This window comes from Pelodiscus sinensis, chromosome 28, assembly GCF_052426305.1.
Source record: "Pelodiscus sinensis isolate ZL-2025 chromosome 28, ASM5242630v1, whole genome shotgun sequence".
NCBI lineage: Eukaryota > Metazoa > Chordata > Testudines > Trionychidae > Pelodiscus > Pelodiscus sinensis.
The window spans coordinates 13,409,097-13,434,841 of NC_143079.1; the positions used below are offsets into that span (position 1 = coordinate 13,409,097).

The 25,745-nt window shown below is 50.4% G+C and overlaps 1 protein-coding gene across 2 annotated transcripts in view; it reads left to right on the plus strand.

Moving 5' to 3' along the window:
* The first annotated feature begins 217 nt into the window (after positions 1-217).
* TCF7L1 (transcription factor 7 like 1) overlaps positions 218-25,745 on the plus strand; it is a 97,925-nt gene continuing 72,397 nt past the window's right edge. Inside the window, exons 1-3 of one of the 2 annotated variants that reach the window (XM_075910880.2) lie at positions 218-486; positions 570-636; positions 1,574-1,704. In XM_075910880.2, coding sequence (XP_075766995.2) covers positions 292-486; positions 570-636; positions 1,574-1,704 — 393 coding nt within the window. In that variant the 5' untranslated portion in view covers positions 218-291. Of the gene's footprint in view, positions 487-569; positions 637-1,573; positions 1,705-21,373; positions 21,626-25,745 lie in introns of those variants that run through there. The other variant, XM_075910882.2, reaches the window with a different exon arrangement.

Here is a 25,745-nt window from a genome sequence, read left to right on the forward strand (position 1 = left end):
GGGGGTCCCAGCTGGAGGTCCCGGGGGGGGCAGGACAGAGGTCCTAGCGGGGGGGAGGCTCTGTGCAGCTGGGGGTCCCGGCGGAGGCGGTGGTCCCGGCCTGCCCGCGCCGGCCGGTGTCATTTTGCAGCGGGAGCTCCACCCTCCCGGCCGCCCTCCAGCCCGACCCTCCCCGGGCGGCGAGCGAGGGGCCGGCCCCGCCGGCGCAGGGAGCAGCAGCGCCGCGCCCGCCCGCCCGCAGCCCGCACTCGGCCGGCGCCGCGCCTCGAAGTTGGCCGGGCCGGCCGCACCATGCCCCAGCTGCCGCCCGCGGGCGGCGACGACCTGGGCGCCCCGGACGAGCTGATCCCCTTCCAGGACGAGGGCGAGGAGCAGGACAAGGGCGCGGGGCGCGGCTCGGCCCACGGGGACCTGGACGAGCTCAAGTCCTCGCTGGTGCACGAGTCCGAGAACCGCCGCGCCAGCGCCTCGGGCTCCGACTCGGAGGTGAGGGGCCGGGCCGGGCCGGGGCCGGGGCCGGCCGGGCTGGGGGCAGCGCTCACCCCTCTCCCCTTTGTGTCTCCCCGCAGGCGGAGCGCCCGCCGCCGCCGCAGCCCCGAGAAAGTTTCCAGAAGCCGCGGGACTATCTCGCCGAAGGTACCGGCCCCGTCCCCGTCCCCAGCGCGCCCCGAGCGCCCCCGGCCCCATCCCCAGCGCGCCCCGAGCGCCCCCGGCCCCGTCCCCAGCGCGCCCCGAGCGCCCCCGGCCCCGTCCCCAGCGCGCCCCGAGCGCCCCCGTCTCTGTCTCCAGCGCGCCCCGAGCGCCCCCGTCTCCGTCCCCAGCGCGCCCCGAGCGCCCCCGTCCCCAGCGCGCTCCGAGCGCCCCCGGCCCTAGCCCTGTGCTCTACAGTCTGCCCCCTCTGCTCCCCCGGCACCTCCTCGGGCTCCTTTCTGCCCCACTGCTCCCTGTGCCTCCCACCCACTCCCCTGCGCGCTTGTCCCCCTCGCCTCCCGGTGCGCCTTGGCTCACCCCAGCCTGCCCCTGAGCCCCTCTGGCCCCGGCCTCCTGCCCCTGTGCCCTTCGCCTCCCGGTGCGCCTTCGCTCACCCCAGCCCCTCGCCCTCCGGCCCGCCTCCCTTTCCCCGTGTCCCCCTCACCCCCGTGCCACATCGGTGGGGAGTCGCCCCCGGGCCAGGAGCAAGCCTTGGACTGGAAGGGCCCCCTGGGCTCTGCCTAGTCCCCGGCCCACATCGGCCGCGGCTGAGGGAGCCAGGCCCTGGAGGACCCTGCGCCCCCCCGCAGCTCGCCCGCCCTCCCTCTTCGCTGTTTACATCGTTCGGGTACTTGCAGACGCGTCGCCAGACTCGTAACTTCTTTGTTTTCTTTCTCCCTGCCCGGCCCCCCTCTCCTCCCCGCTTGCCCGGCCCAGCGAGGCGGGCTCCGGGCAAGGATCCCCAGTGTCGCTCACTCCACTTCACTTTGGGGCCCCCTTTTCTCCAGCTTTAAAAACTCCAGCGGTTCTGCCATCTTCCCACTGGCGGGCCGCTCGCACCCCTCCGCCCATGCCCCAGCTGAGCCTGTTCTTTTCTCTCCAGTAGTGAGAAGACAGCAAGATGGAGGCTTCTTTAAGGGGCCCCCCTACCCAGGTTACCCCTTCCTGATGATCCCCGAGCTGGGCAGCCCCTATCTGCCCAACGGAGCCCTGTCCCCTGGCGGTGCTCGTACAGTAAGTGCTGCTCACTTTGGTTTGGCCCCTGTGCTGTCACAAGAACTCCCTTCTCCCCACAGCCCAGTGGGGGAGAGACTTGCCCCTCCCTACCTGAGGGGGAGAGCTCTGATGGCCAGGGCCAAATGGGGTCTGGGGTGGCTTTGGCTGTCTCTGACTCTTTGTTTGGGGCAGGTTTTCATCCTGCTGAGAATGGTGGGGAGACTGCCCCCCTGGAGAAGTGAGTTTTGATTTTCATTCCGAAGCCGAGGAGAGGAGGGAGGCGGTTTTTCTACCCTCGTTCCTTTCCTTGGGGTGCACGTGTTCCCCTTGGTACAGCGAGACCTCCACCGCATGGGCCCTCCACCGCATGGGCCGGGATGGGGAAAGCGTCACTTTGCTCTCGGATTCATTCGCCCCTGCCTGGGTTGATCATTCAAGCGGATGCGGACAGACTAAATGGCTGTGCAGAACCCCGCTGAAGCTAGGGTCCCAAACTTGTGCCCCTTGCTCTTTGGGAAGTTACACACTGTCAGCTTAACCATCAGGCCTGCCAGACACACACCCTCGCCCTGGCTTATTGCATGGACCTCGCCTTAGACTGTGGCAGTAGAACTCTGGTGTAGCAAGTCTCAGTGTCATTCTTTGCTGCTGCTGCGTGTTCACTTTTCGTCTTTCTCCTAACTTGGGAGGTGAAACAGGCTCCTTCTGCTTGCTGGCAGGCAGTCGCTAGTCAGTTTTGCTCACAGTTTCATTGAGGGTGAGGCCGTTTTTTCCCTCTGCCGTCCCAGTGCCGCACTTGGCTGGACAAGGGACCTGTCCAGAGACCCAGTGATTTCAGAGGTGGCACAGGGGGGCCCTGTTATGAGGGTTGGGGGCCTCAGCGTGAAGGAGCCCCACTCCTTCTCGGGCCCTTTGGGGGCTATTGTAATGCGAATGGCCAGGTGCCTGTGCTGTGCTCTGTTGCTTGGGTTGCAAACATTGCTCAGGATGGTTTGCTTTAAAGGTGAAGGCTCCCAATGCTGCAATTTGTCACTCTCATGCGGACTTCTGTGCTTGCACAGACCCCCATTAATGGGGATGGCCCATGTGGACACAGCAGTCTGCCTGTGTGTGACAAATTGCAGGGTCAGGGCCGTGGTGCCTGTGTTGTAATTTCATGGCGTTGTCTCTCTTGGATCTGAGTTTTGTAAACACTTTTTTTTAAAACCACAGAGGCACAAAAAATAAGGGGCAGACTTGACTTGATCCTGCCTCTTTAATGAGTGTTTGTGGGAAATATCCAAGATTCTCACTTGGTGGTGTATTTGTTTTACTTAACTAGCTCTTATCTGCTGGGGGAGGAGCTGTCGATTCTGCAATAACTTAAGTTCCATGCAAAAGAAACATGCCTGCTGTTTGATTTCTAACGCCTGCCATTTAAAGCTCAAATGTAAATTCTGGATGGAAAGCTAATAAAGAATCCAGTGGGGAGTCCTGTTACATGTGTAAAACCTGAGAAACCTGACCATGGGTTTCTTCTGTTTGCATTGCTTTTCTCATTTAAAGGGATCTCTTAGACTTTTGAAAGCTGTTAATGGGCTGACATTGTCTGTCTCTCCATCAGCGTTTAGAGAAGTGATTAAGCAAATTGACCAAGCCTTAGACAGAGTGCAAAGGAGAGCAAATTGAATTCCCCAGAACACCCAGCAATGCCCCATCCCCAAATCCTTGCTCTGCAAATGCCACAACCTCAGGGGCTCATTGTCTTCCGGTGGCCTTGAGAGGTTCCCTGCCTGCCTGCTTATCCCCAACTGGAACCTATTGTCATCCTTTCCTTGGGGAGGTGCACACCTTATCAGTGATCGGGGCCCTTCCCGTGGCTGCTGATTTAATTCTGGAACTTTTGTCTCTTGAGGTGAAAGGCCTGAACAAGATAAATGCCATGCTTGAGTGACTCTTAATAATGATTAAGGGAAGCCTGAGAAACTTGCCCAGCAGAACCGGTTAATTCTGCTGTCATCAGAAGCTGCTCTATTCACTTGTGGCATTTAAAACAGGCCGCAATACCTGGGGCATGGATGGCTTGTTTCCTTGTATGCCTGAAAGCAACTGGCACGAGGACTTGTACAAATAATGCTCTAAAGGAATCGGGTTAGTTGGCATTGAATGCTTTTCAATTCTTAATGTTTTATTGTTGGAAACAAAACCCTTTAAGTGATGTCCATCGTTTGGCCAGGTTTTAATGAACCCATTATTCACACTTGCCTTTGCTAAATTATTGATAGGAGGGTTTTACATGCATTCCTATGAAGAGATTTAGACTTTCCTTTAAGTTGTGACTTACATTCATGCTCACTTCTTTACACCTATCTCTGAAAATATGGTATCTAAAACCATCTGGCTCCAACAGTCGTTGAGTGTTAAATGATGTTTGAATTATTAGCCATTTGGTCGTTGGTTCATTAACACGGGTCAATACCGCATTCAGCCATATGACATAACTGTGTTTTAATTATCCATTTACTGATAATTAGGAATTAGAACTTTTGGCTTTTCATTTAGATCTGAACAGCTAGACTGTACTTGCCTTGAGGGCATGATTATACAAATATGCCGGTGTGGCTGAGTAAAGGTTATAGTTGCCGTTTGTCACTGTTATTTGTATTAATAAATTTCACACACGAGACTCGATTGGGAGGAATGACAAATACCAGCAAGGACTAAGAAATAAAAAAAGAGGCAAAGTAAGATTAGAAGCATAGGCAGAAGATAAGTAATATGTTTCATTTAATAAATCTTGGAATGGTGGGGAAATTCAAGAGAACTAGAAGTGAGCTAATGTACCCATACTTTAAAAGAGTAAATAGGATAGCCCAGGTAATTATAGGCCTGTTAGCCGGACATTGATCTAAGAGATGGTTATGTAACGAAACCTGGTAAACAGGGCTACTAGGAAAAGAAGTAGTCTTCAGCTAACTTCAATCAGTTTTTAGTGGGACCACAAGTGGCTGACAAAGGTATGATGGATGGTAAAAGTGTTGATGTTGTACGCTTGGACTTCATTGGAGTACCTGACTTTTTGCTCAATGTTTTGGCGAAAAAACAAGCGTTGTTCAAAAACAGTGCAGCGCATATGTTTAAACACTTTGGATGGGGTCCTGTGAGGACTTCTTTTATAGGGTTGGGTTGAGGTATTTTTATCAAATAGCTGAAAGAAAGTATAAAATCATTTCATTTAAAGTTTGCAAATGTCACACGAGTTGGTGGGGTAGTAAAGGATGAGGCGAGCAGGTCACTAATACAGAATGTTCTAGATGTGTTTTTATAAGCTTGATACAATCAGATACAATTCAGCCAAATGCAGATCATACATCTAGGGACAGAGAAAGTAGCTCGTGCTTGCAGAATGGGAGCTGCACGGTAGGGAGCAGGGATTCTGAAGTGGATTGGGGTGATGGGGAGCCACCAAATGAAGTTGAGCTTTGATGGGATGCTCTAGCTGAGAGGGCTAGTGCTGCCTCAGAATGCATCAGTAGTGGAGCAGTGAAGTGGTGTATCTGTGTATACACCAGACCGTTACAGGTTGGACCAACCTGGTTGGTCCTGAACAAGGAAGTTTGTCGGACATGGGGTGGTCCCCTGCCATCCGCCTCCCAGCCTGTCACTGCTCCCTGCTGCTGGCTCTTTCTGGCCCAGAACCCGGCCTCACTGCTGCCACCGGGCTCCAGCTCTGGCCCCCATGCCACTGGCGGGGCCAGACCTCCCCAGCTTCACCACGGGGCTCCTGGCTGCACTGTCAGTCCTCCCTGCCCCATGGCTCTTTAGAGAGGTGCAACCTACATTGGAATATCGTGCCCAGTTCTGGTAACCACACTTCAAGACGGTGCTGAAAATTTGGAGCGTGTTCAGGGAACAGTTACAAGAGGGTCTAAGGACTGGACAGCCTGCTGCCTTATGTGGAGAGATGTAAGAACTTCCATTGATTTTTTTTTCCTATCAAAAAGAAATTTAAGAAATGCATGAGCTATTTTCAAAAGCATGAAAAAATCCAATGGCAGGAATTAGAAGTTAGACAAATTCAAAGAGGACGTAAGGAGCACATTTTTAGCAGTGATCTTTGCTTAGCTTTCCTAGGGTACTAGTGGACTGTGTATCTTTTGACATCTTTAAACCAAGTTTGGATGTCTTTCTAAAGGATATGTCACAGCTCAGTCAGAACTTGTGAAGCTGGTGCTAGGGTTGCCAGGTGTCCGGTTTTGAACCGGACAGTCCAGTATTTGAGTTTTCTGTTCAGGAAACAAATTGAGAAAATAGAAATGTCCAGTATTCTCTAAATACGATGGAATGTAGATTGTGATGTCATGTCAATGTGCCCGGTATTTTTGTTGAAACTGTCTGGCAACCCTAGCTGGCATAGGAACTACATGGTGAAATTTGGTGGCCATTGTCATGGAAGAAGTCAGACTAGATGATTTTAATGGTCCTTTCTGGCTTTAAAATCTAGAAACTGTTCCGGTACTGCCCAGAGGCCCTAGCCAATGGGCTGGGCAGTAGACAATCACTGTCCGCATCCTCCAAAGTTTAGCTTACAAGATTCAGCAGGTGAACTGAGCAAATGGGGAGGGGTGAGTTGAGGAGAGGGTAATAGGAACAGTAGCCTCGTTTGGCATAAAGTGGGTTTTAGTAACTGAGACAGATAAAGGACAGGCCTAGTCTCAACTGGCCATCAGCTGTCGGTGTTTTGGGGGATCATGGTAGAAATTAGTCTTAAAATGAGACTTGAGGAAGGGCAGGGCTTGATGGGTTTTAGTTTTGAGAGCGCGAGGATGTTCTAGGCTTATGGGACTCCGAAGCGATAGTGGGAGAAATCGGAAGAGAGGTTAGCTGGTAGTGCTGGGTGAAGGACTGATGAAGCAGGAAGGTGGCAATGGAAAGGCAGGGCAGGGCAAAGCTGGGAAGGACCTAAAAGATCAGTACAAGCCGTGTGTACTGGATGCGGTGGAGAAAGGGGTTGTCAGTGGATGGGATTGGAAGGGCTGACGTGATCAGGCCACGTAAGGTTTTAGCAGCTGTGTTTTGAATGGACCCGGGGGGGGGGACCAATTGAAATTAAACTTGGAAATATGTCAGTCCTCTCGCCGAGCTCGGGCGTGGGCGTGGGAGTTTGGAAACAGACACTCGGTGGGAGGGAGGTGCTTGGAAAAAACGGTTCTCAGTGTGATGATGGGCAGCAGCTTGAAAATGAGTTCTCAGAGCCCAGTGCAATTTGGACTGCAGCTGCAGGGGTGTTCTCTCGCCATAGGGAACTTGTTGCTCCGGTATGTGAGTGGCCTGCACCGTTCAGGCACCATGGTCTGGGAAACACATGGACAAATTGTTGGGGTCCAAAGAAGAGCATTCGGGATGATCAGGGTTGGTCTGTCTTGTGTTTTGCATATGGTGTCTATAAAGATGGTATCTAGGTGCTGGAGGGGTTGACCATGGCGAGGTGACAAGAGCCTGAAACATACAGGCTGGCTCTGAGACCATTAAGAAGGAGCGTAAGAGCCAATGAATATTTCCTCTCCAACCTGCTGAAGTAAGGGAATTTAGGACAATACATGGAGAGCGGAACTTGAGACAAAGGCATGAAATGACGGAAAGGAATATTGTCTTGGGGTGACTATTGTGATGCACTTGAAAACTCTGAAAATGACAAGCTGTCATGTTATGTGGGAGGCATTTCCTGGGTCGGGGCTCTGCAGGGAAGCATGAGATCTGGGGTTTGTGTAATCAGTCTGTAAAGAGTCAGCCTTGTGCGAATTGGAGTGAATTGTGGCTGTCTACTTGAGGGAGCAGCAGCCGGCTTTCTCTCTGTTTTGGCTCTCGTGTGTTAAGGTTCTGGATTCCAACAGAGTCTTGTGACACTGCAGTATTCCCGAAATAGCATTATTGGTTTGTACCTAAATTCTCTTTGTATATGCCCTGAATATAACAAATATCAGGATGGCTTTTCTGATAAGAAGTTTTGCACCGAAGAGTCATCTCCTCAGGTAGAGGCTAGAAGACCTATCACTTCTCGCATTTCAAACAAGACTCCCTAAATTCTGTGCCAGCAGGGCCCCATGTCTGGTTGGCCCTGAAGCCCTACAGTAATAAACAGGACTAGTAATACTGTAGGTAAAAGTTGTGGGGTCTTGTGAGGCAGACTGCTTGACTGAGCTCGCTTTCATCTCTGCTGCCTGTAGTATTTACGGAGGGTTGGATGCCTCTTTTGGGCCCTGCACTATGGGACAAACAGGACAGCTGATGATTGCAGCTGTATTTGGAATGCCGATTTCCATGCCTGTTAGCATTTTAGTTCCATTGGGTTCTTTCCCTCCCCACACGGAACCCCCTATTTAAGATGACTTCTCACTTCCAAAATGGGGGTTGACTCCACCTGCTTTTTTTTGGCTGCTTTATTATGTAAAAAGCCTGAAAGATTTTTTTTTCTATTTTAAAGTATCCGAGAGGTCACATCTGTTTTATCTTATTGATAAATCCTGCACATTACAGTGATGTAATAAATAAGACAAAGGAAAGCTGGGTCTGTAGCCTATTCTATTTAACTCCAGGAAACTTGGAGTCAGGGTTCATCCACCACTTTCTCTCTGATGGATTGATGTCTGTTATGTGTTTATTTGTCAGAAGCCCCCCATACTGTTAATTACCTAGCTCCTCTACACTTCCAGTGGCATCTGAACCCTTACCTTGCCTACGTACATAGCATGAGAGTCATCTGAGAGAGTTCAGCATCTTGGGCAGGACTGTCTTGCAGGTACTACTGGAAAATATTTCATGTGCAGTGTGGGCCGTAATTATGTTGGTGCTGCTTCTAGTATTGCTTTCACACCCCTAAGGTAGTTTGGGATTCAGCTTGTATGAAGGACAGATGGCATTTGAGTCTGTTGTGTTGGTGCTCTGCCTTGTGCTTACCAATACAGGCCTCGTTTCTTGGATGAATGTGACGACGGGAGTCGTCTTCTGATACGGGGAGGGCCAATGCGGTGTGGCTCGGAGGATGGATGGTCCCTCTAGTTACCTAGTTTGATATAATTACTCGATGCTAGTGTGAAAAGAAGGGTCACGCATGCAACTTCCCAAGTGCCTAGAGTCATGTCACCAGCAGAGCTGCACAGGGTCAATGCAGGAGTTCCCAGAAACTCCTAGAATGGGCATAAATGTTCGGACCCTGGAAAAGGGCAAGCTTGAGGTTTTCTACTTGCTTTTGCCATGGAAACTATGTAGCTGGTCACTTCCACGGTGATTTATCTCCTTCAGTGCGGCAGAGCTGATTGATTTTAAATGGAGGTGATTGAAATTGTCAGTGGTAATCAGACTTTTCCATTGTACTTTAATTATTTTCCAAGAAAGCGTATTCTCATTGGTTGACATCCCTATTAAGGGACTTCGATTTCCAACTTAATAGGGTCTTCACACTAGATTTGGGACATCTTTTTGCTATCTATGAGCAGGGCTCGACAAACCAGTGAATCTACTTGCCCGTGGTGAGTAGATTTCAGCCGGTCACCCCGTTTACTGGCGGCGCGCGCATGCGCAATGCGGGTCTTGCACATGCGCAGTGCAGGGCTGGCGAGTTGATTTCGCCGCGGTTTGTCAAGCCCTGACTATGAGTGTATACTATAATTATATATTTATTTAAGCGAATATATAACTGTTTCTGGATTATTAATTCAATATTTTTAGTGTGCTAAAAGATGCTGAATGATCTATTGCTTATTTACTCAATAATTAACTTTTTGCTCATGGTTTGTGTCATGCTGGAATTTAATGAAACACACAAAACAGCATATACAATTTAATTGTATTAACCAGAACAATCCCTTAATACAGTGGATGACCTGTTGTGCCATATTTATAAAGCTTGACCTCAAAGGTTAGATATTTTTCCCAATTCTTTCTTTATATAGAGAAGCAGCCTTTAACTCAAAGTTCTTGTCAGAGCTCATGGGTTCTGCAGTTTTTAGTGGGACGCTTTAAGAGATGATGATAACTTTTTAGTCCTTAACACATTTTGTTCTACATTCAGATTTGATTTGTAACAGATTTATTTTTTCAAAGATAGACAGGATTTAAATATAATTAGAAAAGTCCAAACTAAATAAAAAAGTGATTTTTTTAAATTGACCCTGCAGAGTGCATTGTAATTGCTGATCCAGGTTATTGTCACCCTGAGGAAACCTATTGATGGTTAAAGACAGTCATTCATTTTGGTTTCAATGCTTTACACCCGTTTTTGCTCAAACTCAATAGCTTATGTGCTCCGAGGTGGCCTCACTCTGCATTATAAGTGGAGCTGGCAGGGGCGTTGAGAGTTAAAGTTGCCTCATGGTTTTCCATTGTAAAAGCCTGTTTATTAATTATAAAGCCTGTTTATAATAAAAAGCCGAGTACTAATTATTCAGGCTGAAATTTTCCATGCCTCAGGCTGACTTTTTTTTTCTTAATTTCAGTGAAAATGTTTCAGGTGCTTCTGAGACTGTCGTCTGGGAACATCTGTTGTGCAGGGAGTGCTAGAGAAGTTTCTTTCAGAGTTTTCATTGAGAAGCCCTGGTGTGTCTGCTTTGGAGAAGAGCTGAATTTGACAGGCTTGTTCTGGGGTCACAGAAGTGAAGTCCGTCAAAACCTGGAGTTCTCTGCATTGGGCAGGAACTTTTCCTGTGCACTGAGCATGCTCCGTCTCGGGGCAGCAGGAGCTGAGCGGGGCATGCCCTGCAGTGGCTTCTCCTGCCTGCGGAGGGACACTCCCTCCTGCCTTCTCCCCTTTCCCCCGCTGGAACCCCCATGGTGTGGAAGAGGAGGGATGCAGGGGAGTGAGGAGCAAAGAAGGATCAGAACTAGGGATGTAAAATCTCATTTAATTAGTTAACCGGTTAAACATTATGTGTAACCGGTAAATCGATTAAATGGGGGTGGTTGGAGGGCTGCTCCAACCCAGCTGGGCTGGAGTCCTCCCCCCCACCCCACCCCCCAGGCAGGCATTGGTCCTGGTGCGCTTGGGCCAGGCCCACTGCACGAGCAAATGGGGCCTGCTTCAGTTGTGCTGCTGTGCCTCTGCCCAGAGCACACCGCACCAGGTGGGCCAGGCCTGTCATGGGTGGGGGCTGCTCCAAGGTGGTGGGGGGTTGCTTCAGCCCCCGCCAGTTAACCATAATCGATTAAACATTCAGGGTATGTCTACACTGCCACCCTAGTTCAAACTACGGTGGCAGTGTAGACATACCCTCACATGCTTAATCAGAAGCAAAATGCAGGACAATGTAGCACTTTAAAGACTAACAAGATGGTTTATTAGGTGATGAGCTTTCGTGGGCCAGACCCACTTCCTCACATCAAATAGTGGAAGAAAATAGTCACAACCATATATACCAAAGGATACAATTAAAAAAAATGAACACATATGAAAAGGACAAATCACATTTCAGAACAGGAGGGGGATGCGGGGGGGGGGGGGAGGAAGGAAGGTAAGTGTCTGTGAATTGATGATATTAGAGGTGGGGAGAGTGGGATGTCTGTGAGCTAATGGTATTAGAGGTGATAATTGGGGAAGCTATCTTGGTAATGGGTAAGATAGTTTGAGTGTTTGTTCATTCCTTCTCGGAGAGTGTCGAATTTTAACATGAATGACAGTTCAGAGGATTCCCTTTCAAGTGCAGATGTAAAAGGTCTTTGTAGCAGAATGCAGGTGGTTAAGTCATTGAGAGAGTGTCCTTTCTGGTTAAAATGGCAAGAAATCAGAACAGCGGCAGATTGATGGGGGAATAGCGGCAGAGGGGGAGGGGCAGGGGCCGAGGGGTCTGTAATCCCTAGAGAACCCACTGCTCCAGAACCTGGAATAGAAGTAGGGACTCCTGAGGGCCAGCATTCCTCAGCGGTCAGCAAAGAGCTAGGAAGCACATTGGCAAAAGGTGGCTCATCCTGGCTGGTGGCTCATCCGGCATAGAGGGTAACAGCCTACTACTGTTACTGGTTAGCTGTTTAGCTCTAGTGAAGCCAAGCCGTCTGGATTGTGGATCTGAAGTTTGCAGGGCTGCTCATGACTCATCAGTATGGTTCCTCATAACAGGATTTCTTTTTTTTCTCTTTAGTTTAGTTAAAAAAAACAAACAGACCTAGGAAATTACATACAAAAACTACAAGAATATTAAGGTAGCAAAAGTCGGCACTGCAAATGTGGGACATTCCAGATTTAAGGTTGCCTTTGCAAGCTTAATTCAGTTCCCTTGCATGTACGTTTTGTGGTGGTGTCTGAAATTTTAAGTTATGTACTTTCAAAAAAACCTCACGTTTAGGCTAAGTGACTTAGGAACACTAGTCCAATTGACTTCAGTGAGTCTTGGGTCCTAAATCATTTAGGCTTCTAAATTTCATCATTGGGTGCCTAAATCTAGACTTGCAAGCCTAAGTTTTAGCACCCGTCACACCTAGTTTTGAATATTTGGACCAGTCTTCAAATACTATAGCCCATACTGTTTTCCCATAGAATCTTGTCTCATTCAGTGAGCACAGATCTATTTGCTCCCCATGTTGTGGATGAACCTCAAAAGGGACAAGAAGGACCTCCCTTCAGTGCATAAGATGGACCTTTTCTGGGGCTGAGACAAGGCTGTGCAGCGAAGGAGAGTTTTTTCTGTAGGACTCCTGCCTCATTTCATAGAATCGTAGAAGATTAGGGTTGGAAGAGGCCTCACTGAGACCTACCCCCTGCTCCACCCCAACTAAATTGTCCCAGCCAGGGTTTTGTTGCAGAAGCTGGAAGATAGTTGATGAATGAGGCAGGAGATGGCAGGAAGAGAGCGGATGGTTTCATGGTTAAGGCAATTGAACGTTGCCCTGGAGAAATGGATTGTACCTCTGTCTCTGTCCATTTCTGTGTGATTCTGGGCAAGTCCCTGAAACCAAACTTCACACAATTAGTGTCCACTTGTGTGATCCTCGTTTTCTGGGTGCTCATCTTAGACACCTCTGGGTCTGATTGCACAAATTCTGAATGCTCATAACTGCATCCGAATCCATGGGAGTATGTACAACGCGGTGCGTTTTTGGAGTAAATTTAAAAAAAACTCTCAAATTGGGCACCGAGCATTAGCTGAAACTTTTTAAAATTTTGGTCTTTTATCTCCTTGAGCCTCAGGTTCCCATCTATGAAATGAGTGAAAATACCAGGTGTTCTCCCACGAGCATAGTGAACATGGACTGATCAATGCTTGTGGAGCACTGAGATACAGTGTGCCCTTGCAGAGCCCACGAGGAAATGATTTCTCTGTGCAGTGCCAGTTTTGGATGGTGTGCAGTAAATATGGCCTAAGGCCACAAGTTTAACGACGAGGATATAAAGAATATTGAGTAACTACCATTCAGCACTCAGCGAGGCAGGAGTTGTGTGGAAAAAATAACATATGATCATGCAAATAAAGACGGTATCATAATGCATATGTACAAGAAATCTGAATTAGGGATGTAAAAATTCAAAACAAAACGAGCCATGTAACCGATTGAAATTCACACGGTTATATGGTGAAACGCTCCGCAGGCTCCTGGTGGCAGCGGTAGCCGGGAGTTTAACCAACTGGTAAGGTTAACCGATAAGCTAGTGCTTATCGGTTAACCGGTTAAACTCTTACATCCCTAATCTGAATTAACATTGAACAGGCAACCATAAGAGTGCTTGACTTTACAAGCTTAACGCTTGTAATGTAAAGTCATTCCACGAGGAGTAACGGTAGTTCGGAATAGGAAGCCTAGTTCGAACTACCTACTTCGTGCCCCGTGTAGCCGCGCTGCACGGGGTTCGAACCAGCGGGGTTTTAAAAATGGCGGCTCCCCACTTATGCAAATGAAGCCCGGGAAATTCAAATCCCGGGCTTCATTTGCAAGTGCGGTATGCCTACATTACCCCGCTATTTCGAACTAGGAGGGTAGTGTAGACATACCCCCTCTTTTTGGACTTCTTGATTCAGTGGCCAAACTGCAAAATCAACAGTTTGTTCAGTGTAGTCCTGAGTTGTGGTGCCTTTTCCATCCTGATGCTTTTTCTTTCACCTTCTATTGGGGAGGTGTAATTGTTACCGTTAAAATACAGGCAAGGAGTTCCCAGAAGACTCTGCATAGGGTTGCTCTGAGGCAGACTTGGGATGAATAGCAATTAAAAAGAGAAGATAGGGAAAAGTTCATTCCAAGGGTAAGTTGCTTTGCAGAAGTCAAAAAGATTGCCACAAGCAATTCTGCCTAGCTGATCTCAGCTGAGGGACTGACTAGTCCCTGTTTAGGCTCCCTGGGATGTTTGGAGGAGCTGGGTTTGCATGCTTCAACTTTTTTTTGCAACTTCTTTGGAAGTTGTGTGGATGTTGACAAGACCTGAACCTGCCCCTTTGTCTCCAGGGTATCGTCTTCTTTTTTTTTAACTTTGCTTGAAAGTCTGTTTTGTATTTTTGGATTGCTCTTTGGTGAGGTTCTCGTATTTACTGTAGCTGCTTCAGATGAATCCTGAGACATTCTGACTTCAGAACAGCAGTGCAGCTGGGCTGGGTGGGATGAGATGCAGCTGCTTCCCTACCTAATACAGGCACTGAACTCAGATGATAGTTTGAGGCGTGAGTGAACCCTAGGTTGGCTTTTTTCAGTCTTACTAAAGCCTGTAAGAATGTGATTTGGGTGCACGGATGCCTGTGCATGGACAAGGAATGATTGACGTTGTTGGGCTGGAGGTGAAGAAAGCCGCTAGTCTTAAATCAGTGACTCCGTAAAGCAGCCAGTGCCATTGTGGGGGTGTGCTGCTGCTTTCCGGTTGGGTGCATTCCTGCAGCGTAAGGAAAGCACGCCTGGAAGACAGCAGCGGGCTGATGGACGATTGGAAGTGCTGTGGTGGCTGTCGTTGCTGTAGAGACTGTGCACCTTGCAGTCACGCTGGATTTTATCCTCTCAGACACACCTGTGAAGGAGGGACATACCACCCCTATGGTGCTGATGAGAGACTTGCCCCAAGCGAGTCTGTGACTGAGCCAGGAACTGAAGCCAAGTGTCTTACACCAAGTCCAATGTCCCATCCTCTAGCTCGTAAGAACATGAGCGCGGTCAGACTGGGTCAGACTAAAGGTCCATCTAGCTCAGGGGTGGGCAGTAATGTTTGAAGTGGCCCTGGGCTGCCCCAGAAGGGGCAGTGTCTGGATGCTTCTGGGCTAACCCATCCACAGGCCATAATTGGCCTGGGAGCCGGGGAGCGGCAGAGCCTCTGTGGGCCTGATCAACCACTTGGCGGGCTGGATCCAGCCCACGGAAGCCTTTTTCCCCAACCCTGATTTAGCCCAGTGTCCCATCTTCCAACAGTGGTCGATGTCACGCGAGGTGCACCAGAGAAAATGGACAGAACAGGGAATCATCTAGTGATCCACCTTCTGTCGTCCATTCCCAGCTTCAGACAGGCAAAGGATGCCATTCCTGCCCATCTCGGCTAATAGCCATTGATGGACCTTTTCTCCATGAATGTATCCAGCTCTTTTTGAACCTGTTAGAGCCCTGATCCTCACAACCTCCTCTGGCAAGGAGTTCCACAAGTTGACTGTGCTCTGCATGAAGAAATACCTCCTTTGGTTTGTTTTAAACCTGCTACCTATTCATTTCATGTGGTGACTCTTATGTTATGGGAACAAGTAAATAACTCTTCCTTATTAACTTCTCCATACCAGTCATGATTTGATAGACCTCTATCGTATCCCCTTCCCCCAGTCTCCTATTTTCTAAGATGAAAAGTTCCAATCTTATTAATCTTGCCTCATATGGCAACTATTCCATCCCCCTAATCATTTTTGTTGCCCTTTTCTGAACTTTTTCCAATGCCAAGCTATCTTTTTTGAGATAAGGCGACCACATCTGCACACAGCATTCTAGATGTGGGCGTACCATGGTTTTATATAGAAGCAATAAGATATTCTCTGTCTTATTCTCTATCCCAGGGATTCTCAAACTTGTGATACCGCGACCCCCCTCTCAGTTGCTCGTGACCCCCCTGGGGCCCACAGTTTGAGAAACGCTGCTCTATCCTCTTCTCAGTTATTCCTCTCAGACGAGTAGCCGAGTAAGTCTGTAATTAAAAAAAATTAAAACACAACAACGGTCCTGTAGCACCTTGGAGACTAACAAAAATATATAAATAGTATCATGAGTTTTTGTGGGCACAACCCTCTTCTTCCTAGTATCATGAGATTTCGGCTGCTGCACATGGAGTGGCTGTTTTCAGCGAACTATCCACAATGACTCCAAGATCTCTCTCTTGAGTGGTAACAGCTATTTTAGCCCTCATCAGATCGTATGAGTAGTTGGGAGTACGTTTTCCAGTGTGCATTACTTTGCATTTATCAACATTCAAATTCATTTGCCATTTTGTTGCTCAGTTGCCTAGTTTGGTGAGATCCTTTGGGAAGCTCTTCCCAGACTGCTGTGGACTTAACTCTCTCGAGCAGTTTTGTATCCTCTGCGAATTATGCCACCTCCCTGTTTACCCCTTTCTGCGGCTCACAGATGAATCTGTTGAACAGGGTTGGTCCCAGTGCAGCTCCCTGTTCACCAGCCCACTCCTGGGCTCCAAAGGAAGTGCCGGAGGTTTGGGTGCTGTGCTAGCGCTTCCCAGCCCAGGGGGATGAATTTACGTAACCCTGGAGGTCAGGAACGGTGTGTGCGCGTGGACAGGTGGCTTTCTGGGGAGAGCACACGGCTGGGTTCGGTTGCTCGACGGCCTTCCCCTCAATTCTGCTGGTCCCTGTTAGGATGAGGGTGAGCGGCAGGGCCTGGCCTGCTGTCCCCAGCAAACGTTGCTACTTGTATAACTCGTTACAATAGAAAAATTCCCACCGAAACGCAGTAGCCTGATGCAGTCAACACTCCTCCCCATCTCCATCTCCCCTGCCAGGCTCCCTTTCCATTCGGGCCCTCGCTCCTCCCCAAACAGTCCACCTCTGGCCTCCCCCAGCTTCCCCACAGGGTCCTCTTAGTCACTCGGTGGCTGCCTCCCTGAGCTGGGGTCCAGTGTTGGGAGCGGCCCTCTGTGTGTCAGGGTGGGCTGCTTCCCCCAACCCTCCTGATAAATCAGCCACACCCTCCCGGCAGGCAAATCAGTTAAAGTTGGCTGCCCCCTCCGCCCACGGCCCTGAAATAAACCAACTCATGCCATTGCCCCCAGTCAATCAGGGCAGGGCAGACTCCCCCCAGGGAATCGGTCCTTGCTGTTCCTTTTCCCCACCGATTCCTCTGCTGGGACGGCTGGTCCCTCCGGCAGCACCCACTGCTGGGGAAATCAGGCCACGAAAGCTCCTCCTCAGCCTGTCCTCAAGGGCAGCCAGTTACTCAGCATGGCAGCTTGCCCTTGTGGCATCTCAGCCCCTTCATCCTCTGCCCCCCATCCCTTAGCAAGGGGGGGTGGTCCCTGCAGGCTTGCCGGCCATCTCTGTGCTCCAGCCATGACTGGGAGGTTTCTGCACAGCCAGGCAGGCTGGAAACGGAATTTTTTCTTTAAATGTAAGCTGAGATTTTGCAGAAACTGCCGGCCTTGCCTGGGAAGGATTCCTGCTCGCTGCGGGTGAGCTGGGAAGTGGATTTTTCCAGCATGATTGAACCATGATGTTTCCTTGCCGAGAGAGGAAAAATCTGGCCTGATTCTATTGGAGCCTTTTTGGAAGAAGAAGAGCTGTATTGCAGCTTCCTCCCCCTCCCTGCTGGACTCTGCTGGGGAGGCCAGTCCATTTTCCCTGCCAGAGCCCTCCGGCTGGCTGGGTGTGGGAGGAATGGCCAAGAGGGGCTTCCTCCCCATGCAGTCCTAACGGTAACGGGATGGAAAGGATTGGAGAATGCAGAACAGGAGTTCACCCCCCTCCCCCCAAATTTCCATGCAGCTGTAAGCAAATGTGAAGCCAGCTCTGGAAAGTGCCTTCCAAGAAGGCAGTAATCAGACTCCGAAGCGGTGGGAGTGTCAAACGGGTTAACTAGAAGTTCCTGCTGGTGGCTGGAACAGCCGTTTATCCCTGGGCCCTTTTTTGACACCTCGAGAGGCTGCGGTGACAAGAGGAGCCGTGCGAAGGGGCCACTTGTCGGTCGTGGTTCTAAGGCTGGTTTACTTTCCAAGCCGTGGACACTGGAAATGTCCCGCAAAGAGATCCAGGTCGCAGATGCATTTACTGTTTGTTTAGCTTTCAGCGTAAGCTGCTTTTTCATTATGTTGCCAGGATCCTCTAAGCAGGCTGTGGAATTTAGCAAGGGCCAATTACAAGGTGTCTATTTAGTCGTTATTAGATTGGAATGCTCGCTTCTGCCAATCAAGATGTTTTAGGCAAGACACTCCCTCTATTTTGGCAAGAGATCCACGGAGCAGCCCACTCGAAGGAACAACTGTCAAAGAGCAACCCTTCCAAGCCGGCCGAGTGTTTTCTTGCTCCCCGCTCCGTTCAGTGCAGCAGGCCTTCTCTCAACAGGAACTGCGTGTGAAGCGGTCCCTGAGATCAGCCTGCAGAGGAGGTGCAAGCCAGGAGGCGGAGAAGGATCCAGACCCCTGGCCTTTCAAAGAAACCCCCTGGGCCTGAGAGTACTGGAATTGTAGTGCGTGTTTACGCAACCCCAACAGGCAGAACCGAACCTGAGCCTCTGCAGCATGAGCTCCCAGCTAAGGCTGTAGAGCAGACTCATTATTCTCTTGGTAAGTGGTCTCAGTCCCACTAGGTGGGACAGCACGTCTCACCCAGGAAGTGTGTGGGTGACACTTAGCCTTGGGTAGCCCCCGTTAGACTCGAAGGTCCTGCTGTCCTGTGAACGGGTGTTGTGTCCCCAGCTGTGGTTCCTGGAGCAGACACCTCTGTGGGGCATATGCCCATTGCTCAGCTTGCATAGGGAACGGCATGGTAGGAGCTCGGCGTTACAGACAGACTCCTCGACCGCACCCCTCATTTGGAGCCAGACATGTGGAATCCGGCAAGAGTAGGAACAGCCCCCCAAAAGCAAACAGTTCTGTGTGAACTGTAAACTGCCAACCCAAAGGAAAGTTTAAAAATAAAGATGCGGCAGGATAGGGATCCCGTTTCTGTGCTTCTTTCATTTACATTAAGATGGATAAAAGCAACGTTTTTCTTCCGCATCATCAGGTGTCAAACCTGTGTTCAGCCAGTGTTCCGCTGTAGACTTTTGAAAGAGAAGCCAGAACGTCACTTCGAGATATGAACGGCTTCTGCTCCCGTGGTGCTCGGGACTCGAGGCTCTACGCTATTCTGACCCTGGATGGAGGATGTGGGTGTTTTCCCTGGAGATGGCAAAGGCACTTCTGTGTCCTCCCCCCCCCCCCCCCCCGTTTGCTTGTGGGTGGAATGCAATGCCTGGCCACATGGCCCTTGTGGCCCCTCCTACTGGCCACGCACAGCCTCTGCAGCACCTCCGAGATGGAGTCGTAATTTCCGCGGTTCTGGAGAAGGCCTGAGCTGATGGGGGTTCCCCGCTCTCGGTGGGAGTTCAATGTAGACAGCAAGTGTGGAGGGTCTCGTGTCAACAGGAGGGACCGCTGTCCATGTTAATTCCCAGGTGGCTTCTTACACTCAGGGTATGTCTGAGTGGAATGAGGAGTAACGGTAGTTCGAACTAGGAAGCCAAGTTCGAACTACCTAGTTCGTGCCCCGTGTAGCCGCGCTGCACGGAGTTCGAATGAGCGGTGTTTTAAAAATGGCGGCGCCCGGCTTATGCAAATGAAGCCCGGGAAATTCAAATCCCGGGCTTCATTTGCAAGTGCGGTATGCATACATTACCCTCCTAGTTCGAACTAGGAGGGTAGTGTAGACATACCCTCTATGTGATCACCACACACTTGCAGGCCCTAGCCAGGCCTAGAGAGAGCCTGGTGCCTGCCCCAGGGAACTTCCATTGTGTGCAGACCTGGCTCATAACTGGTAGTTCTTGTTCTAGACTCCACTTTTGCCGCTGCGTTGCTTCTTGGGGGTTACCCACAGAATCAGCAGTGGGCTAACGCAGAATCCCACAGTGCCATTTTCTTGGGAGCATTAGAAAAGTGGCAGGCCAGCTGATTTTGTGTCAGGTTGCGTGTTGAAAACAACCGATGGGAATGGCTAGGGATGAGAACGACTAGTCAACTCTCCAACACTAGTCGACTAATCGTTCCACCCCCCCCCCCCCCGCTGCTTTGATCAGAAAAAGGTGGGAGTGTGGAGGGGGTGCTTCAACAGGCAGCACCGTGTGGAATCCGGGGCCAGGCCCTGGGCTCCATGTGGCACTGCTGCTTTGAAACGCTCATGCAGCCCAGGGTGGAGCCTGGCGTCTGCCGCTTTGAAATGCCATGTGCAGCCTGGGTCCCCAGCTGGCCCTGGGCTGCATGCAGCATTTCACAGCAGCAGCACTGTGTGGAGCCCAGGGTCAGCTGGGGACTCCCCTGCTGACCCTGGGCTCCATGTGGTGCTGCCACTTTGAAACGCCGTGGGGAGCACGGGGCCAGTGGGGGACCCCATGCTCCCTGCAGCGTTTTTGCCTTTGAAGTGTAGCAACAGCCCCTCAAAGCTGAGGCTCCTTATCGCTTAATCGAATAGTCGATACAAATTGCATTGACTATTCGATTAGCCCATTAATCTAAATTTAACATCCCTAGGATTGACCCTGTTAACTATAGGCTGATACTGATCCCAGGCAGAATGCTAGAGATGCTCATATGGGATGCAGTTACTAAAGCGTCAAGTGTTGGAAGCACAGTTAATGTCAGCCTGTGTGTTTTTATGGGACCCAGGTCTTCTCGAACTGGATGTCGTCATTTTATGGGATTACGGGTTTGGTTGATACAAAATATCCGTTAAATTATATTTGGTAAAGCATTTGACTTGAGTCCGCATGATATTCTAAGTACAAAACAACCCACCCACCCCCGCATTATACAGAATTAGTGCAGGCAGTTTTAAATAGATTACAATCTGGCTAATCGATACACCTCCAATCAAATGTGAAAAGAGAATTGTCAGCGTAAGGGGTGGCACGAGGGTCTCTTCTCGGCCCAGTGCTGTTGAGAGTCTTTCTCGGGAGGATGGAGAAATGATTTCTGGCGATGGCTGCAGAGGGCGCGCGTTCGTAGGGTGGTTAAAGGAAAAGGTCCGTTCTGCGGAACGATCTGGATTTCTTGGGGTAGGATGGGCTCATTTGAGCAGATTCAGTGCAGGATTGTGGACAGGGCGTATCATTCATGCTTGTAGGAAGGGGGTTGTATTTCGGAAAGGGGCGACTCTGCAGTGGACTTGAGGGTGCTGCTGGAAGAGGGGATGTAGTGGGCCAGAGGGGCTGTAGGAGCTTTAGATGGTGACGGGGATGCTGAGTAGGATCAGGGCTGTGGTATTATCTTTGTAGAACATCTGTGTGAAGACGGGACAGGAAGTTGGAGAGGACTGAGAGAAGAGAGGTGTGCGAAACCCACTTTACAGTGCAAGTCGAAAGCTTGATCTCTAGCTCAGGGGTGGGGGCCGCACATGAGTGAGAAGCCAAAAAACACCAAACCCCTCACTGACAGTGGCGTCAGCTGAGATGCAGAAATTCCCCACTGAGCCTAGTGGGGCCCAGGCTGGTAGATTTTGTGTGCTCCAGCCCTGCAGTGGGCAGCGGGGGGCTGGAGCGCCAGCGTGGGCTCCCCAGTGCTGGGAGGACCCCTAAGCCTCAGGGGCCAGATCCAGGCAAGCCAGGGGCCGTGTGCAGCCCCAGGAGCTGAGGTTCCCTGCCCCTGCTTTAGCTTGTCAGAGGTTAGGCTTTGTAGGAGCAATCGTGGTGACACGTTACTTGGGGGGTGATGATGGGGGTTACCTTATTTTTGCAGGGTGAATTCAAGTCAGAGCCTTCCTCTGAGGACACGCTACCAGGACGAACCAATCTAGGTTGGGCATCTGTAGCGTTTAGCTGCCAGGTGGTGAGTTTTGTAAGTTACATGAGGCCCAAACCACGGGGGTTTTGCAGATCAAAGCCAGAGCTCGCATTGCACCTGGACACATCCTGGTGCATGGCACCAAGCTATACCCCATGCTGCAAGCGAGAATCACCCCTGGGTAACGGGGTGGGTGGTGCCTGTGCCGGGCTGCAACTCCTGAAAAGCTGCATCTGTAGCGAGGCTCCAAGTCAGGGTGTTGGGCGCTCGGGGGAAGGGGACAAACTCCAGGATGGACACAGCACAGAAGCCCTCTGGGTTGCTCACTTTTGGGACTGTGGGTGCAAGACACCCGAGCGAGGAGCTTGACTAATGCAGGGTGGATGGAGCCGGAGCCCCGCAGGGCCCCCAACATCCCTGTCTTTCTTCCATGTTCATTTGCATCCTCTCACTGACTTCAGAAAATTTCCATAACAAAACCCTGAGGCTCACAGGACTCCGCGTTGCCAGAATTTTGACCTAATGCATCTCGGCCTCTGGTCCAGAGGGGCAGCTGCACTGGTGTCCTGTGCAAGGGACTGCGTGGACACAGAAGCAGTTGCAAAGCCTACTATAAACGTCCTCTCCGAGAGCGAAGAAGGGAGACTCTCCTGAGCCAGTCTAGCTCTGATATGGCCCACAGGTGAAAGCGCAGGGTCAAGCCCAGATGATGGAGCTAACGGGACTGATTCTTGAGGTTGTCCATGACCAAAAGGAAACCAGCCTCTGTCGGGGAGGAGGTGGAGGAGTCGGGTTACCACCAGCTCCTCCGTAGTCTTCACTGGAGAGTAAATAAAGGATACTGGAGAGAGAGCAGTAATGGTGAGATCAGCAACCCGAAGAGGGGAAGCAGTGCATCATGGGGCCATAGCACCGCAGGCCTGGGGAGGAGAGATGCGGGAGGGGGAGTCCCTCTTTAGAGAACAATGGCAGAGCGCGTGACTCACCTTCCTCTCTTCTCAGAGTCTGGCTGGGGCTAGAGCTGCACACTGAACCCCCCCCCCCCGTCACTGCCCTTGCCATGCTCCGCGGAAGTATCAGCTGGAAGTATCCGCTCTCCGCCAGCCCCACTCGTGCACTAGTGCACAAGGCAAAACACGGGGGAGTTGAGATTCTCCGTGAATATTCATTCTGATGACCGCACGTCACTTTTGCATCCTTGTGTTCTGTCAGTCTGACGTTCTTCCTCTGCTGTTTTCTTCCCTGGGGAATAATGTAGCAAGCTTTTCTTGGTGGGTGCTGTGAAGAGTGCCACTGTCGCGGTGGGGGGGGGGGTTGAGGAAGGGGGTCTGTGGGGCTGAATGCCGAAGATCTTAGCAATACAATCCTCTAGCATTTGCTGGTAAGGAAAGATGGTGTCACTTGCAGGGAGCCCAGGTGCTTTGGGAAGCTCTTGTGTTACAGACACCTTCAGGTTACACCCGCGCCAGACCCTGTTCCATTGTTCACGTGGTTTCTCTCCGTGTTGCTGAACAGCTCTAGATTAGCCCGTTGGTTTTGCCATGGCAACGTCAGTAGAAAAGTCTCCCCAAATAAGGCCGGGGATGCCCCAGGTGACGGGTGGGACGGACGTCACCGGCTGCTTTATTCAGAGCAAAGTAGCCTGTTTTGCAGGAGGCAAGTGGCAATTGGGGAGCTAGTCCCAGTGCTCGTTTTCCGGGTGGAACGCGCCTTCGTTTCCTTGCTCCTCTGCTACACCTCCCGGGTTGCGTTCAGACCTTGCCTTGCTGCCCTCTTATCCGGTAGTTCAGGGGTGCTGGGCACCAGGTAGGAAATTCTTAATGCATTTCGCTGCTGCGGACCGAGAGGCGCACGTGCTGCTCTTTATATATGCTCTTAATAGAGGTTCTTTCACAAAGGCAGTCAGAGGGCTAGAGCGCTCTGCTAGAATGCAGGGTCTAGGAGAGTGAGATGTACCTCTGCTTCATCCCATCACCCAGCTCTCTGGATCAGGGATATCATCGTGTAACCGATTAACCGATAAGCTGAAGCTCATGGGTTAATGCTATAGACGTATGCGCATTTCCCCCTCCCCCACAGTACATTTTTTAGAAGCCTGGATCAGTCCTGGCTTGCAGCGGGTCTGGGACCTACCCCCTCTGCGGTTCTGCATTTAAAGTGTGTTAGAAGTCGGGCGGGCGGGCGGGCAGCCCGTCTCAGTCCTGGTGCACGCCGGGTCCAGGGCCTACCCACCCTGTGACTCTGCATTTAAAGTGTATTAGGAGCCAGGTGGGCAGGCAGCCCGGCTCAGTTCTGGTTCACACTGGGTCCAGGAGCTCAAACCCCCCCAGACAGGGGCTGCTGCCACCTTGCACTGCTGCTTCTTTATCAGAGGCAGCATCATGGGACAACAGGAAGCCGGTCTGGTTTTTAAACAGTATGGGGAACTTTTAAACTGGCTCCTCTCGTGGACTAGCTCCGGCCTGGCACCCTTCACTGCTAGCTGTTTATCAGAGGCAGCAGCGCAAAGTGTCGGGGGCTCCTCTGGAGTGAGGCCGGAGCACATTGGCCACCGGCCCTGCCCCCCAGGGACTATAGAATAGTCGACTAGCTGATAAGAATTCACGAGGTTACTCGAGTATTCAGCTAACCGATATTTAACATCCCTAGTCTGGATTGCTTTCACCTCTGCAGTCTCACTTGCTCAATGTTTTGGGAGGCCACCTGCAGTGCTCATAACCAAGGCTCTTTAACAGAAACAGAAATTTCCCTAAAGTGCTGACTTGTCTACACTAGGATGGTTTGCTGTTAGAGCTATCTCTGTAAAAGCCTCTTATGTAGGTGCAGTAAGATCAGTGACAAAGGCCTTCTACTCGTGTAGGTAGTTCAGGGATAAGCACAATTGTACTGGGGTAGCTGCGTCTACACCAAGGATTTTGCTAGGGTAACTGTTGATTTAAAAAACAAATTAAAAATAATAGTCACACCCTCCATCCAGCATAGCTATGCCAGTCCAGCTTTTAAGGCTATACTCAGCTGAATGATCTGTACATTCGCTCTTTCTCTGACTAGTTAACTCTTCAGATGAGGGCTTCGGGGAGAATGTATATGAACTTCATGGCAAACATTCGTGTTATCTGCTGGGAGTCTCTCTCACTATTCCCAGATAAAAGCCATGTTTAAATGGAGCTACAGTAGAACCTTACAGTTACAAACACCAGAGTTATGAACTGATCAGGTACCTTACCTGAAATACGCAATCACATGTCACACACACACTACATTATTGTGTTAAATGTAAACTACTAAAACAAAGTGGGGGTGGGGGAGGAGCAGCATTTTTCTTGTTCATAATAAAAAAGCTGCAAGAAGTTGATGTTCCGTTGTAAACTTTTGAAAGAACCATAACGTTTTGGTCAGTTATGAACATTTCCATGTTGTGAACAATCTCCGTTCGCAAGGTGTTAGTAACTCTGAATTTCTGTTGTAAGTTTAAGAATGAATATTAGATATGTGGGTGGGGTGGGGGAAACAAGATTTTTTTTTTAATTAATCCCCCAAGTAAGCAGTATTATCTCAGGAATTTCAGAGTTAAGGTGAATCTTAAAACAAGTCAAAGCATATTCAGAGATGGGAATGCAGCTAAGGCACTCAGATAGCTTTACCTCTTCATGTAGCAGCCATGCAGTTACAATTAATGGATGTTTGTGTTTGCTATCCCAGATGAAATGACATTAGATTTTCATATTTTGCCCTAGTGATGACTCTCTCTGAGTTTGAGGTATTGCTACTGTGCAGAGATGTATCTGTCTGCAAAAGAAAATATACCCTCTTAAGCATGCATTCAGGGTTGCCAAGAAAGTGTTTGAAAGCCTTGGCGAGAAGATGGATTGGAGCAGGACACCGCTACTTATCTGTACTGCAGGAATTAGTACCTGAGTCCAACAGACAGGGGCGGTTTGTGACTATAGCCCGACTTGGCCATCGCCTAGGTGTCGCCTTTAACGGGGCACCTGATGATGACGTCACGGGGCGCCCGATGATGATGTCACTCCATTGACGGCCGTGCAGGCGGGGACCGCCTCGTACCACTCCTGTCAACAGACATACGCTTCAGTATGGGGAACTTGGTATCAGAGGGCATAGAGGGATGGACACAACACTTAGCAGCAGGCCTCTCCCGATA